Source organism: Apaloderma vittatum, unplaced genomic scaffold, assembly GCF_000703405.1.
Source record: "Apaloderma vittatum isolate BGI_N311 unplaced genomic scaffold, ASM70340v1 scaffold30075, whole genome shotgun sequence".
NCBI classification, from domain to species: domain Eukaryota; kingdom Metazoa; phylum Chordata; class Aves; order Trogoniformes; family Trogonidae; genus Apaloderma; species Apaloderma vittatum.
Genome location: NW_009719313.1, coordinates 19,950 through 34,697, shown reverse-complemented (window position 1 = coordinate 34,697; position 14,748 = coordinate 19,950). Strand labels below are relative to the sequence as shown.

At 36.0% G+C, this 14,748-nt stretch overlaps 1 protein-coding gene across 1 annotated transcript in view; it reads left to right on the top strand.

The window, feature by feature from the left end:
* The window catches only part of LOC104274849 (neurabin-1-like), a 42,141-nt gene that overhangs the window by 21,153 nt on the left and 6,240 nt on the right, over positions 1-14,748 (top strand). The window contains exons 10-16 of the mRNA XM_009870598.1: positions 79-268; positions 1,061-1,212; positions 2,406-2,739; positions 5,490-5,574; positions 6,632-6,703; positions 7,273-7,468; positions 13,115-13,231. Coding sequence (XP_009868900.1) covers positions 79-268; positions 1,061-1,212; positions 2,406-2,739; positions 5,490-5,574; positions 6,632-6,703; positions 7,273-7,468; positions 13,115-13,231 — 1,146 coding nt within the window. The remainder of the gene's footprint in view (positions 1-78; positions 269-1,060; positions 1,213-2,405; positions 2,740-5,489; positions 5,575-6,631; positions 6,704-7,272; positions 7,469-13,114; positions 13,232-14,748) is intronic.

Genomic DNA, 14,748 nt, shown 5'->3' with positions numbered 1-14,748 from the left:
AAAGCAGTATTATGTTTTGAAATAAGCTTCTGCATTCTTAGAGAGGTGTATCTCACTTCTGAATTTTAATTCTTGCAGATTTCGGAGCTCGAAAATAAATTAATAGTATATGAGAGAATGCCGTATACGTTTGGAGGTGGCAGTTCGTTAGAAGATGGCTGTCCAAGTCCAAGCCAATATAATGAACAGTCCAAGATCAGAGAAGAAAATGAAAAAGGAACAGAGTCAATAGAAGAAAGACTAAGTTCTTCAGACATGTTGGTTTCTGGTAAGTAGATTTTAGCATCTTTGATTTGCACTTAACAGAAATTGGGAGGAGTTACCCATGTAGTTGTTTCTTGTTGTTAAAAAGTCAAGTGTTTGCTATTTCCTACTGACTGGGTAAATGTTTGACCTGAACCAGTGTGAGTATTTTTTTTTAGATCCCCCAACATTTTCAGTGATGTAACAATGTATTTCTTAAATGCTATGAGAAAGAGCAGATATAGGGAGAGAGACCCATCTTCACTGCATCAGGTTCTCTATTAGTGAAGTTGATAATGTTAGTAGGACTAAACCACTGAGATAGCTATTGATTTTTAATCTTTGATTTACTCCAGAACTTGCTCTGATTTTTTTTCTGTCTTATAATTTAACCCTTGAATGGTGTAACATGTCAGATGGTGGTTCAAATGAAAAGCATATTTTTAAAAAGATTTGTAGATGCTTATGTACTTTGTAAAACGTTTCTGTCTTAAAGAACAGGAAAGTACATTTGGGGCACAAACTCATCTATTTGAGAATAAAATTCAATTTTTGAGCCACCATACAATTATATGCTGATGGATTTTATTTATCTTAATTGTAAAAAGTAAGTAGAAATACATTTCAAATTAGTTAGAAAATGCTATCACAATATGTTACAATATTGCAGTATAGGTAAGAGTATTTTCATATAGTAATGATTAACATGTAGAATAGTTCTGATTTAACTGCTGAGTATTTTTCTGGACAGTGGGTTGGGAGGACTTGCCTACCAGGTTTGGGTATTTTTTTTTAAAGAAGTACATATTTGTTGCAGATTTTGATGCTTTTGTTGGGGATACGCCCAGATTAGACACCAGTGCCCACAAAGCAAAAGCTCAACTTGCTTTGAAAGTAAAACGCCAGCCACCTTCTCGATCAAAGCTGAAAGAATCTCTTGGGGCTGGACAACAGGCTGCAAATCTACAGGTACTGCTATCGGTAGATAATTATGCATCCAGGAGCTTGGATGTGTGTTCAGTTCTGTCTGTATTTGCAACTGTAATTGTTGCCCATACTTCATTCAAACTGTGCTGAAGTATTATATTTGTGTGCTGTATCAAGTGAAAAACTCTGTTCAGGTTCATACCACATGTGATCTCCAAAATGTTCTTTGTGGTGGAGTTAATCTGAAGTTAGCAAAGAAGTATGCAAGCTCGTTGTATTCTATTTCTAATTACTGAAAGATTTTGATACAATGACAGTGGTACTTTGTGAAATAAGCTTAGCTGTTTTATAATTTCTTCATCTGAGCCACGTTAGTTAACAAATTTCTTCACAAGTAAAACTCTTCAGAAATGCTTTTTTATTCCATAAATAACCATTTAATTCCACAAAAGTATTCCAGAAATGCGCTAGAAAATTTTACTGGCAAGCAGTTGAATTCAGGTGTATATAGTTGGTAGATGAGAGAGCCTGACATAGAGGAACTACTTCAATTCCACTGAAAATGGTTGCGTTGAGCTTGAATGGCCAAGATGTACCAGAATATTTCTGACTCGGCTAGACAAAGATGATTTGGGATGTGCAGAAACATCCCTGTAGGGGTGGATAAAGGAAAACCTATAAAATCGGCTTCCTGTGGCTTAGATGGTATCTACGATAGTTAAGTTAAAATTTTCTTAGCTGAGGAAGTTTGTCTGTAGAATAGCATATCCTTACTTCCTGTTAAAAGGTCTTGTCCAGGCTGTTTAACCTAGAGAAGAGGAGATTGAGGGGAGACCTTATCGCTCTCTACAACTACCTGACGGGAGATTGTAGTGAGGCCGGGGTTGGTCTGTTCTCCCTAGTGGCGAGTGATAGGACAGGGGGAAATGGCTTTAAGTTGTGCCAGGAGAGGTTCATATTGAATATTAGGAAAATATTAAGAAAAATTTCTCTACTGAGGGGGTTGTCAGGCATTGGAACAGGCTGCACAGGGAAGTGTTGAGTTGCCATCCCTGGAGGTGTTTAAGAGTTGGGTGGATGCTGCACGGAGGGACATGGTTTAGTGGTGTTGATAGGTTTTTTTTTGAAAGATTGGACTCAATCTTGAAGGTCTCGTCCAGCTGAAAATGTTCTGTGATTCTATGGTAAGTTATTACGTGTCATGCTTATTAAAATAACTTTTGCATGTGTTGAAGGATGAAGATTCAGAAGATACTGTTCTCAACAGAGAACTTCCCGCTTCGTACCTGTCCAGGACCTTAGAAACAAGTGAAAAATTAACTCTTCCACGCCTGGATGACGTAGATCAGAAGAGTGAAAAGCCTGAACAAACAGAAAGCACAGAAAGTCCTCTGGAGTCAAGTCCTTCTGCTTCCACACATTCTTCTCCAGTACACAAACCAAACAATGGAAATAGCACCACCACCACTCGTTCACCGCCTCCTGAAGAGATGGCTCCAAATTCTCCTCAAGGGTATCCCAAGAATGTCAAGCAAAGAGAAGCAAAAGGGAAATGGAAAGAGGCCAAGGGTAAGACTTTAAAGGTTTATTATTATTTTAATCCTTTGGTGTTCAAGTATTGCAGATTTTAGATATAAATGAATATTGAACAATAAACTACTCCGAGGGAAAATAAATTGACTACAAAACTAATTACCTGTTCTAAAACTGCTTGTGAACTCTTCTTGCTTAGCAAAGAAGTGTGCAAGTTCATCGTATTCTATTTGGATACAGCAAAAGATTCTGATACTACTGTTGTGTGTTCTGAAATACGCTTATCCATCTTTTAATTCTTTCATCTGGAACAAGTTAGTTACCAAATTTCTACAAAAACTCAAGATTTCTAAAATAATTTATAGTGCCAAGAATCTAAAAGATGCCTGCAAAGTAGATGTTGTATCAGTTAAATGGTTAGAGAAGCGAATGGGTCTAAGTCAGTTTACTAAAAGCTCAAACCTACAAATCTAGAGAGTCTAAATTATTACTTTGACATAAACTAGAGGAAAGAAAACGTCATGAAATGTGGATAATCAGTAAAGATCCTAACACGTTTCTGCAAGACTTGAGCCTCCTAAGTGACAACGTATTGCAGAGTAAGTTTTGATTTTTCCAATTCTTAGGAAAATTCACTGTTAGCTCTGTACTTCCAGATGTTATCCACGTGTTGTAAACAAAATACGGTTTATGAATGTTACGGGAATTACTGCGTTATTCATCTTGCTCTCTTAAGATATTCTTGCTAGGAAAAGGTTAAAGGTAATATAATCAGCCTAGCACTACTAATCATTATTTCCTAGAAATATTTGACTTTTTTTTCTTAAGAATAATTGAAAAAGGGTTCAGATAAAATATTTTAAATGCTTGGTATTTCCTTTAGTCAGCTAGCACGATATATAAAAAGACAGACTATACTTGTTGTCTTTTCTATAGAGCTCGGACAAGACGTTTTTTAATACCCTGAAAACAGGATTTAGTTTATACTCTTCTCATTCAGTGTTTCTGTAAAGTCTTAAACAAAAACAATCTCTACCTCAGCTTCTCTTTGTTTCAGAAAAATAATCTTATGAAAACAAGAACCTAATACATAAGTGATTTTGCTTTCTTTCCTGCAAATTCCTTGCAAATGGCTGAAGCATTGCAAACATTTTCTAAAAACTGACAGAGGTGCTGAAAGAGCTAATTACCGCAGTACAGCAAGGATGCAGATTAGTATTGAAAGCTTTCTCTTTGTAGGCAAAGTGACACTAAATGCTACTTCCTGCAAGATTGTTGCTTTCTAGTCCTACTTAAATGTCTACCTGTTTTTTCTTTCCTATTGCCTTCCTATCTATTCATGTGTCAGTCTATTTTAACCTATTGTAGTGCATTTTAGAAATTACCTCTTTTCTTAAAATACTACCTCTGGAGAGAGAGGTGGAAACAAATGCCGGTATTAAAATTAAGTCTTTTTGGTTTTGTATTTCAGTTGAGAGTTTACTGGTTATGTGTTTAGAAAGAGTGGGTAATCAATTAGATAAAGTGCTGATGTTGATCAGAAATTACTGATCAGTTATGCCCAAAAAAAACCAAATAAACCCCCTGACTATTCTGCATGTAAACTTTGAGGTAACCGTTATATGTTTCAGGAACAGTTATTAACTGGTGGGGGCCTTGTCCTCAGTTTTGTGTAGCAAACATGATTTTATTTTTTTATGATCCTTTAAGACATCTGTGTACATTATTTCATGTCAGAAGTTGTTATGAAGACAGAACTTAAAAGTTGCTTTGTCTCACAAAAAGCAGGGTGCAACTCTTGAGTAGGCAGCTTAGTTATGAAACACCTGATTTGCAGTACAAAACATATTTCAGTTATTTTAAAAAATTAATCCCATAGGATTAGTTTAAAGGGGAATCTATTCAGGGTTTGCAGTAATCTGACACGATCCACTGGGAAGGGGTAGCGTGATGCTTAAGTTTGTCACTTAATTTCATTTAATTGAGCAGTTGGAATTGAACGTGCTCCCTCTGGTGAAAAATTAGATCCTAGCAGGTTGTATTCCAATTTTGAAAATACCACCGTTTTGGAGGAGCTTCAAAGTCCCCATTATGTCCTTAGAGTAGTCACAGTTTATACGTACTGTTTCCAAGAAATGCAGCTTGTTAGGATCTATCTGTCTGCTTTCCAGGTACTGGCTCTCAGGGTGGTTCGGCACTCTCCAGAGCCAGCAGCTTGCACGTGTGGCCCAAGTAGCTCGCCTGGACTAGCTACTGAACCAGGGAAAATGCAAAATGAACATCTTTTAATCATTCTTTATTAGAAGTGCTATGTTCTGTTGCTCAACTGTTGCTGTAAAGCTAAGGTTTTTTTCAGGTGTCTTATGCTGGTTACCTAGTTGGTGTATTTTGAAGTTGACTTTTTGCAAAAGAGAGGTACATTTTTAAAAAAAAAACACCACCAAACTCTGTTTGTTTGTAATTCATTGAGGCAAAATATTGTGGTAAGTTTTATCTTTCCTTAGACAGTATAGAACTGCTGTTAATCAAGAGCAATATTTTTGATCAGTCATAAGCAGCTATTGTTGTGTTGCACAGCCAGAACGCTGGGACGATGCGAGAGAAAGTAACTTGCGTGGGTATGGTTGTAGTATTTTCAGCTAGTATCTGCACGTGTGAATGACAAATTTAACACTGGTACTCAGGTTTCAGTAACTTTCTTACTCACAAGTGTCACCATAAGTACTTGAAACTTGGAAGTATTTTTAGAGTAACAGTTTTATTTTCCACCCCTCTGTCAAAAGCAGAAGAAAAGAAAAACGAAGACAGAACAGTAGAAACAAATGAAGGAACATCATCAGGAAAGTCCAAAAGGAGATTTCCAGATTTTGGGTAAGATTTTACTTGTGTTCATTTGGAAATACGTGGTTTTCACTTTTGGAGAATTTAATGGTTTCTAAATAAAAAGTTGAGGAAAATCCAATAAAACTACTTCATAGCAACACCACTGGACAGTCTTTTTCTATCTTCAATATGCAGTGTTTCTACCACATTTTGATTTTATTTATCTGTACCTTTTTCCCTCAAAGCATTTCTTGAGGCTCTTCAGTTTTTAACTGACTGCACAATTTGTCTATGAATTAATTTGAAAAGCTGTGTGTGGTTTTATGCCAAAGTATTGTTAAAGCCTAGACTCTGATGTTATGTCCTGCTGGAGTTACAGTTTAAAATAGATACCAGTCTTGCCTTAATTCTACAGTAGAAGTATCGTTACATAAGGTTTGGCTGCAGAAACAGCTTATCGAACTGTTCTTTGGAAGCACTCAGCAGTGATTTCTGAATTTCATTTAGAAGTAAAGTGAGCAGAAGTAAAACAGAGGTGCAAGCTGCATATTATCTGGAAATGCAGTGTGGTGACTGAACTCGGGATTTAAGAGAAGAATTGCTACATTTTGTAGTGGAGACAGGTATAAAACTTGTTGAAGCCAGCTAATATCAAAGACTCAGACTAGTACTGCAACAAATAAATCACAGTATATAGCATAAAAATTATATATATAGTATATAGCATAAAAATGACAGAGAATATAATTAATGACTTAGTTCAAGTCACTCTGCCTTGCATATAAATATTTATAGAGCAATAAAACTATGTTCTTCTTCTTGGTTGTATCCACTGTATGCTAAGTTTCTTTGGCCATTTTATGTGTTTTATTTGGACTATATGTGGTTTTTGAAAGGTACTTTCATAATTCTCTCATAGTTCTTAAATAAAATATGAATGATGGACATTTTTAATTGTATGTATAATCAGCAAAATCGTGCTCTGTGTTATAAATATGGCTTTCTGTAACTGTTGAAATCAGTGTAAAAACTAGCTTGCTGATTAAAACATTTTGCATTGTGTAAATGTCAATGCTTTATGAGAACTGTGGTTTTTTTACTTCAGTGGATTACGAAAATCTGGGGGCAAGGGCAAGAAACAAGAAAAAGAAAATCTAAGAGGTTCTCTGGATAGCAGGTAGTTGTTTTTGTTTTTTTGTTTAATACTTACATGCTGCATTCCTAAAATTTTTAACCCAAGAATTTATTTAAAACTGTCACTACTATTTGACCTTGAATTACATTCAAGTATAACAGTGGCGACATTCTTTGAAGATTAATATGATGTGGAGATGAAATTCTCATCTCAAGTAATAAGAATACATAAAACACTATAGAGGAAACAGTAAAGCAGCATTACATTTTGAAGTATCTCATAAGGTTAACATGTTGTACCCTATCTTAAAGATTAATCTTCCTAAGCAAAACTAGTTTTTATGTTGAGTAAATTAAACTAGCAAATTATTTGAAATTGTTAAATTGTTGTATGAAATACTGTAAAAGCTCTTAAATGTGTGTTGTTCAAGAACTCAAGTTATTTTGTAATGGTTTTCATTTCAAGTACCGATTGTGCTGTGAAATGGGTAAAAATCAGTTGTATGTGTATTGGGTTTGTTGTTTTCGGGGGGAGTTGTGTTTAGGGAACAGGCGGGCTTTTTTTGCTGCTTTTTTTTGTCTAAACAACACAATGTAATCCGCATATTTCAGAGGTTCCCGAGAGCTGTTGGATGACTCTGGCAACAATCTGTCCGCATCGGATTCAGATTCCCCTGTTCCTACTTGCATGCCTTTCTCTTGGTTTGGAGACAGTCACAAAGAGCCTCAGATTTCTAGTAGCAGCCTGCATGTTACTCAGAGCGGGCAGGACAGTTGTGAACATGGTCAAGAGAAGAACAGAAGCAAGGTAAAGATGACTAATTTGTGCTTGGAGTATTTAAGTGTTTCAGCCTGATTAAAGTAAAACCAGCAGTGCTTGGTAACTTAGTCCTTGACCACAGCACCTCTTACAAAGGTCGCTGCAGAAGTTTGAGACTTTACAGTCCTCCCCAGCAGAAACTGTTACCATTTTCCCCCTGTTCAGTTGAGGCATCAGTGGAGACTGTTCAGGCTAAGTAGCATCTAAAGAACAGTCACAGGGTACGTTTTTTCGTGGCTATAATGCTAATAGTAACACTGGGCTTTAGGACAGTATACTTTTCAAAGCCAGATCTGTTTCGCTGTCTAATACTTGGAGGAAGCCTACATAAGGAGAGGTCAGCTTTCCAGGCAGTTGGCCAACCAGTTCTCACCCTGCTGGTTACGTAGGGGTGCATTAAGATAGCATCCTGGTTTTAATTAACGAATGTAGTATTTAAAGCCAGGAGGCACATCTGTAGAACACTCTCTTTTCTAGGAAACTGCTTCTGAGTAACTGATAATGTTCTAATAATTTAAAACCTTGTAACCAAAGCTTAAGAGTGAAGAAGCTACACAGTTCAGTCTATAACCATAAAGTGAGCATCTTTAGAGTTCAAACTATGTGAAAGAAATGGCTGTAAAAAGTAAGAAGCTTAGTGTGGGCACTTTCTAAATGTTTTGTTAATTTATTGCAATGTAAGATTGTCACTTACAATTTTACTAACTTCATTCCTGTATCCTTTACATTTTACTACATTCAAAATTGTAGCTATTTGAGTAAACATAAGTTTATTCTTTAGTTTTACACTTTTTTTTCACTTCGGTTGTCTAAAATACCATTTCACTTTTTCCTTTTTCTCTGTGTTATTAGAGGGAAATGAGTCACAAATCTAGAAGAGAAACTTGCTGCATTGTAGTCCATTAAGTCCCTTACATCTTGTGTAGATAGCAGATAAAAACAAGTTGGCTTTCCATGTTTCCAGCTGCTGATTGCACTAAAATTCTGCTATAATACACTTTTTCAAGTTACTTTCTGTTTTCTTAGTGTGAATTTACAGTCCCTGTGACAGGAGCAAGATTTATGCCTACATAATTTGTAAAAAATACTGAACATTGTTTTAGAACTGTACAATACCTAACTATAACACAGGAACTTCACAAGGGTAGGAAATTTCTAATCTCTAAAGTAGAACCACGCTTTACTGTCCAGTGTGTGTCAGTCTTGTGTATTTACAGCTCCTGCGTTACTTGCTTCTGTTGAAGCGCGCAGTGGTCAAAAGATGTTTCTGTAAATAACCCAAGGATTTTGGGACTGGAGGATCCGTGTTGAAGGGGATATGCATACGCTTTGGTACAATTTTTTATTAGATGAGAGTGCGTGGTTGATCTCTTAGTAGGCTGTAGCAAAGGTATCAAGATATATTTTCTGGGTAGATAAGCATTCATAGAATCATTCATGGAATGATTTTGGTTGGAAAAGACCATTAAGATCATAGAGTCCGACCACTAGCCCCCACCAAACCACATCCCTGAGTACCACATCTACTCACCTCGAACACCTCCAGGGATGGTGACTCCATCACTGCCCTGGGCAGCCCGTTCCAGTGCTTGAGAACAAACCCTTTCAGTGTTGTAGCTTTCGAAGTCATTCCTTACGAAGAACTCATTCGTCCCCTCTTTGTTCCTTCTTTCTCTCTGATTGAAATAATTTTTCTGAGCATAGTAGAAGTCCCACGGCTGCATTTCTACTATAAACACCTCTTCATGTGTTTATATAGACACTTTTTTGGCAATAAAAAAGGTATAGATCTTATCAGGTTAGGTGATTTCTTCCTTTCCGTGTTGTCCTGAAATAATAGCCTTTTTTTCTTACCATTGTGTACTTTATTCAAGCTGACTATCAGTTGAACCTTCTAGCTGGTTTTTTGCCTACTGTTCTATTTTATTTTTTTTCTTCTCATGCTCCAGTATGTAATTTCTGCTTGCTGCTCTTTTCCTTAGTGCCACTTGCAAACTGGCAGCTGGAAGAATATACATGTCTTCAGCTGTATTCCTGCTTTGTAAAATGGTAGAAAGCTGACCCTATTAAAGAACAGATTCTCATATATTAGTTTATCCTAAAATCATACTTGGCCTTTCTGAAGTGAGGCTAGTTTTACTTCGTAATGTTTGGTGTCTTCTGGAAAGATGGTGATATGACAGTAGCTACTTCTTGGAATGACTAATCTTTGTAGATTTTAACCTGCAGTTTATCCTTAAATTTGCACTACAGTGACAGGGCTTTGGCTGGTAAACCTTGCTATGAAAAGACATTAAAACTGAGACAGAAATGTGCTTGACCCCACAGAGCAGTGAGCCGTTACTAAAACAGGGTAACAGCAGGGACTAAATTGTCCTCCTGGAATTTAAGGAAAGAATATGCTTTTTTGTGTTTATTTGTGTTTGGATTTATGTGCGCAGTTACCCATAGGATAAGGTGAAAGCATTTCTGAAAGAGCAGGTAAAAGTAGAAACAATAAAATAAGAACTTGGTTATGTAGAAATCTGAAGTGTTGTGCCGAGTCTTTCGCATTGTGTCTCATTTCTGTTACTGAGTTTTTAATGTTGATGGTGTCAGGAATGCAATTTAACTGTTTTCTCATTTTGCAAAACTTGCCTCATAAAATTACTGTGCCTAGCAGGATTTTGTTGTTTTAAAAGGATATTGAAGTTAGACTTAAACTTATAATTTGGCAAAGAAATTCTTGCTGATTGTGAAAACTAGAAAGACAAGAACTAAAATCTTGTGATCTCAGTGTTTGTAGACTGTTCAGCATTAGGAGATTCTAAATTAGTCCTGTCACATAATCCGACCCTTGACTTAGTCCCTTCACATAATCTGACCTTTGGTTTAGTCCCATTCTCTGATACGATACAAATGCTTACATACTGTTCATGTTCATTATCTTTCCAGAGCATTATTCTGTAAGCCCGTATGCAATGTTTCTTTTTTTGTTGCAAGGAAACACATTGTGGTATAAACTATATATATATATATAATATATCTCCTAGTACCTGAAGTCTTTATTAGTATCTTAAATCTTAGGAAGCATGCCTATAAAACCTCTTCCATACAATTTCTGTGATCTTCAAGAATCAAAAATCTTTGCAACTGGCGCTTAATCCTTAAAAGGAAATTACTATTTCTTTTAACTCAATGTGAGCAGGGGAAGGAGAAAACTACAACTGGTGCTGAGATGCTTTACTTTTAGTTATGTTTTCTTCGTATTTTTTCTAAGGTCTCATAAATATTTTGCTCAAATATAATCTTGTCTCTCCTTTTTTTTGTTTTTTTTTTGTTGTTTTTGTGGGTTTTTTGTTTGTTTTTGTTGTTGTTACTGTTGTGTAATTTTGTTTCTGAATTGTTCTTTGCAGAGGTAGAATAAGTGAACTGAGAGTGGCTAAAAGGAAAGCTCCTAGATATATTTTCAGTTTGGGTTGAAACTAATTTGAGAATAGGCAGATGAACAAAGCATTCTGTTGTTTCTGGTTATAAATTCTACATCTAAAAGACTGAAGGCCTCCTTTAAAATGTACTGTAGTTAATAAAATAATTTCCATGGTAAATAGAACACCATTTTTCAGTCATAGACAGTACCACTTTCCCTGAAAAGGTAGTAGGAAAACTCAGGGTTTGGTTTGGTGTGGGGTTTTTTTTGTCTGTTGAGTTGTGGTGGTCATGTGGTGGTTTGGGGGATTTTCTTTCTTTCTTTCGTTTGTTCGTTCTTTTTTTTGTAAGACTCGAAATGTATATCAGTAATTTAGGGGAAAAGGGAGTGCAAAGATCAAATATCCACCCCCAAAACAAAACCAGAGCAATCTATAAAATATACAGTTGGGGTTAAACTGAAATCAGAACACAAATACGAAGTGCTCAATGAAGACAACTGCAGAAACATAGTTCTCTTATAGAAGTGTAAGTTGCTGAAGGAGATTCTTTAATGTCATCTTAATTTAGGATCTCAGATTATTTATGCATATAAAGATACACGTATTTCTTAGAAGGATCTTCTTACCAAATCTACTGTGAAGGCTTCAGGAGTAGCAACTGGGGTTTTTTTCATAGTCTTCTAGCTCTGTGACAGGCTGCTGGGGTCACGTGCCTAGATTGTAGGAGTACTGATGCTGCATAAGTTTGAACCTAGACCTGGCTGCTTTTAGATGTTAAGGCAGGTGTACAGATGCAAAAGCTTCCTTTAAACACAGTCTAAGTATAGTAACTGAATGTAAACAGTAAATGCTGTGAAGGCTTTACATTTGTTCAATATGATACTTGTTACACTGGTCATATTTCTAACCTGAATTTATTAACTTCTTTTTTTTTTAGTTTAATAGTACTTCATTAAAATAATATATTTGTCAAAATCTTTTATTTCAGAAGATTTTTCTGTTTTAAAAATAATTCTTTCAGGCTGTCACACTACATAATTACTGTAGATTTACAGTGTTAAACCAGTTTTTTTAAGACATCTGAGTAATTGTTTAACCTCAAAAATGTTCAGCTTTGTTATAGTGTTTTTACACTACTTGGTAACTATAAATAAATTTTGCGTAGATTGATACAGTCCATTTATTATAAGAATTCTTCTAAAAGATATTTTATATTTACATGGTATTTTTCACATCAAAGTAATTTTGAGGGGACGTGATTCTGTGCCTCCAGTGCAGCTGCCTTGGAACTGAATTGTAGAATCAGAGAGTAGTTGAGGTGGGAAGGGACCTCTAAAGGCCATCTAGTCCAAGCCCCCTCCAGTGGGCGGGGATGTCTTTAAATAGATGGGATTGCTGAGAGCCCCCAGCCTGACCATGGATGGAGCTTCTACCACCTCTGTGGGGAACCCGTTTCAGCGTTTCACCACCTTCATCAAAGCTCTTAAAATGAACAGCAATACAATATGGTATCTTAAATTACAACTTAAAGTTTGGGGAAAGCTTGTCCTTAGGCAAGCTCTGTATTCTCTATTCATGAACTAATTTAAACCCTGATGTGTGAGGTGCCAAAGGCTCCTTGCTCTTCCAGCTCTCAATGTATATATCAGGTGAAGACAGCCGATCTGTTTTGCTGTTGACCACAGTGGTTCAGTAGTGGGCAAATAGGTTCTTTTTCAGAAACTTCGTAAGTTGTGGGAACACTTAGGTGCCTGGAAATCTTAATGATCATAAACACTCAGGATGGATTTTTATCTCACCAACAGAACAACACCTTCTGAAGCACATCCATAGTGCCTTGTGTAGGTTTCAGCTGAGTACAAACTTAGCGTGAATAATTCTACTGAATGAAACCTAAATTGCTTCTACCCAAGTGTGGTATGCCTGCTGGAAAAGTAACCACTTGTGTTTGCTTGTGAACCTTTAACACTATTTGAGGTTATGACTGATTGTCCACACAAGGTGCTTTTATTGGAGATAACTGTTTTAAATTTGTTATTGTGTTTTCAAATTTAGAAGTTTAATAAAAACAAGTTGATGCTTGTTGTGCATTTCTTATGTGATCTAAAGATAACTGAGTCACAGTTTGGTGTTTTTACTAAAAATCAAAATTACTAGAATGTCACCTATGACCTGCTTTTTCCAAGGAGTGAGTTAATAAAACGTTATTTCCACTTGTTTGCAGAGTAGAATTGTCATAGATGATACATACCATAGCAAGCCAAGTTGTGAACTTTCAGGGTTAGTGACAGAACCAAATCTGTCAGGTCGTTCACACACTTTAACCTTCTCTTCAAATGAGGTGAGTTTCAAAGTGTGTATATGTGTCTTGTTGATGTTGTTGTTCACACTACAGCATGTTTAATAGAAACACGTTTGTGTGATGTGAAACTAGATGGCTGTTTCCATATTTGGATGTTGAAGAGCACTGTAAAGAATCATAAGCTGTTACTGAACCAAGAACACAACCCGGCAGATGCTATATCTGTGTTCTGATCCTAGATACGTTATAAAAATTGGAATGAGCTCTCTCTGATTGCATTGCAGTTTTTAATTTTAAATATAACACCTTTCTGTTCCACTAATGTAAAGCAACTTCCTGGGTGAATGAAAACTGCAGTGGTTTTGATCGTGTCTTCACATCTATGCAGGTTTGGTTTTCATAAAATTTCATCTAAATAAAAACAAGAAAAGAAAAAACACAAGCAAACAAAAAAAAAAAGACTATAGTTGTTCTGACATATAGGTAGAAGCTAGATACCTGAAAGTCAGTGTTCATTCCTCTGGAGAACTAACTTCTTTAGCTACAGATGAAACCTAAAGGACACTTTGGTAACATTCTGAGATACCGTCTTGTGTGTTTGACTGATCGGCTTCTTTATAAATAAATCCTTCCTATACTAGGAGGTGTCATTAAAAGATGAACACAGCATGTTCCAGGAATAAGTTAGAGGGCTTGCCAAACTGCTAGTGATAATGTTTGAAGAAAAAGAAATATGTTGGTTTGTTATTAGCTATCTTAAACCAGGCTTTGGTGAAAATCTTAAAATATTCCAGTATTATGTAGAAAGTCAGAACAGTCTTACAGTTTTACAAATATGAAATCACTAACATAAAAATTGAGGGCATCAGAAGCCACATAACTAGTTTACAAGTTTCAGCAGTGAATTCATTTCTTCCAGATTTTTATCAGAGGTGACAGTCGCAGATCTAATGAAAAAGAGAGGAAGTCCAGTTAATATCTATCATTGCAAGTGTTCCCTGCAGTTTTCTTATTGGAATTGTTTGTGAATGGAACGTGTGTTTCTCAAACTTTCAATCAGTATAAATCATAGGATTTTAACAAAGCTAAATATCTTCTTGAATATTGTTCCTTGATCAGTGTTACAACTTGTGAGTAAAATTCTGATTTTTAAGACTCAAATGAAAGTTGTCTATTACTAATTATACGTGTCTCAAGTGGTGGCTTGGCCTTTTTTTTGTTATAGCTGAGTCTGATTCCAGTGTTCTCTCTGGTTCATATGTTGCTTTTGCATATGACCAATGAAAGTTGTACCTTTTTCAGTAATTGCACTGATTATCAGGGTTTGTTCTGAGGATGCTGATAAGCTCTGAGCTGATTTCTCTTTTGGAAAGCAGTATATGTGAAGAAAAATGGGTGGTTCTGTTCTTGAGGTTTTTTTAATTATTAGTACAATACATTGAGGTCTAGGAAAAAAAATAAATAACCAATCTTAGAGCAATTATGGGTATTTTAAATCTTTAACTTAAGCCCCCCACAAGTAGAATTTCTAACTAGTTCTTGTTCGGATAGGTTTA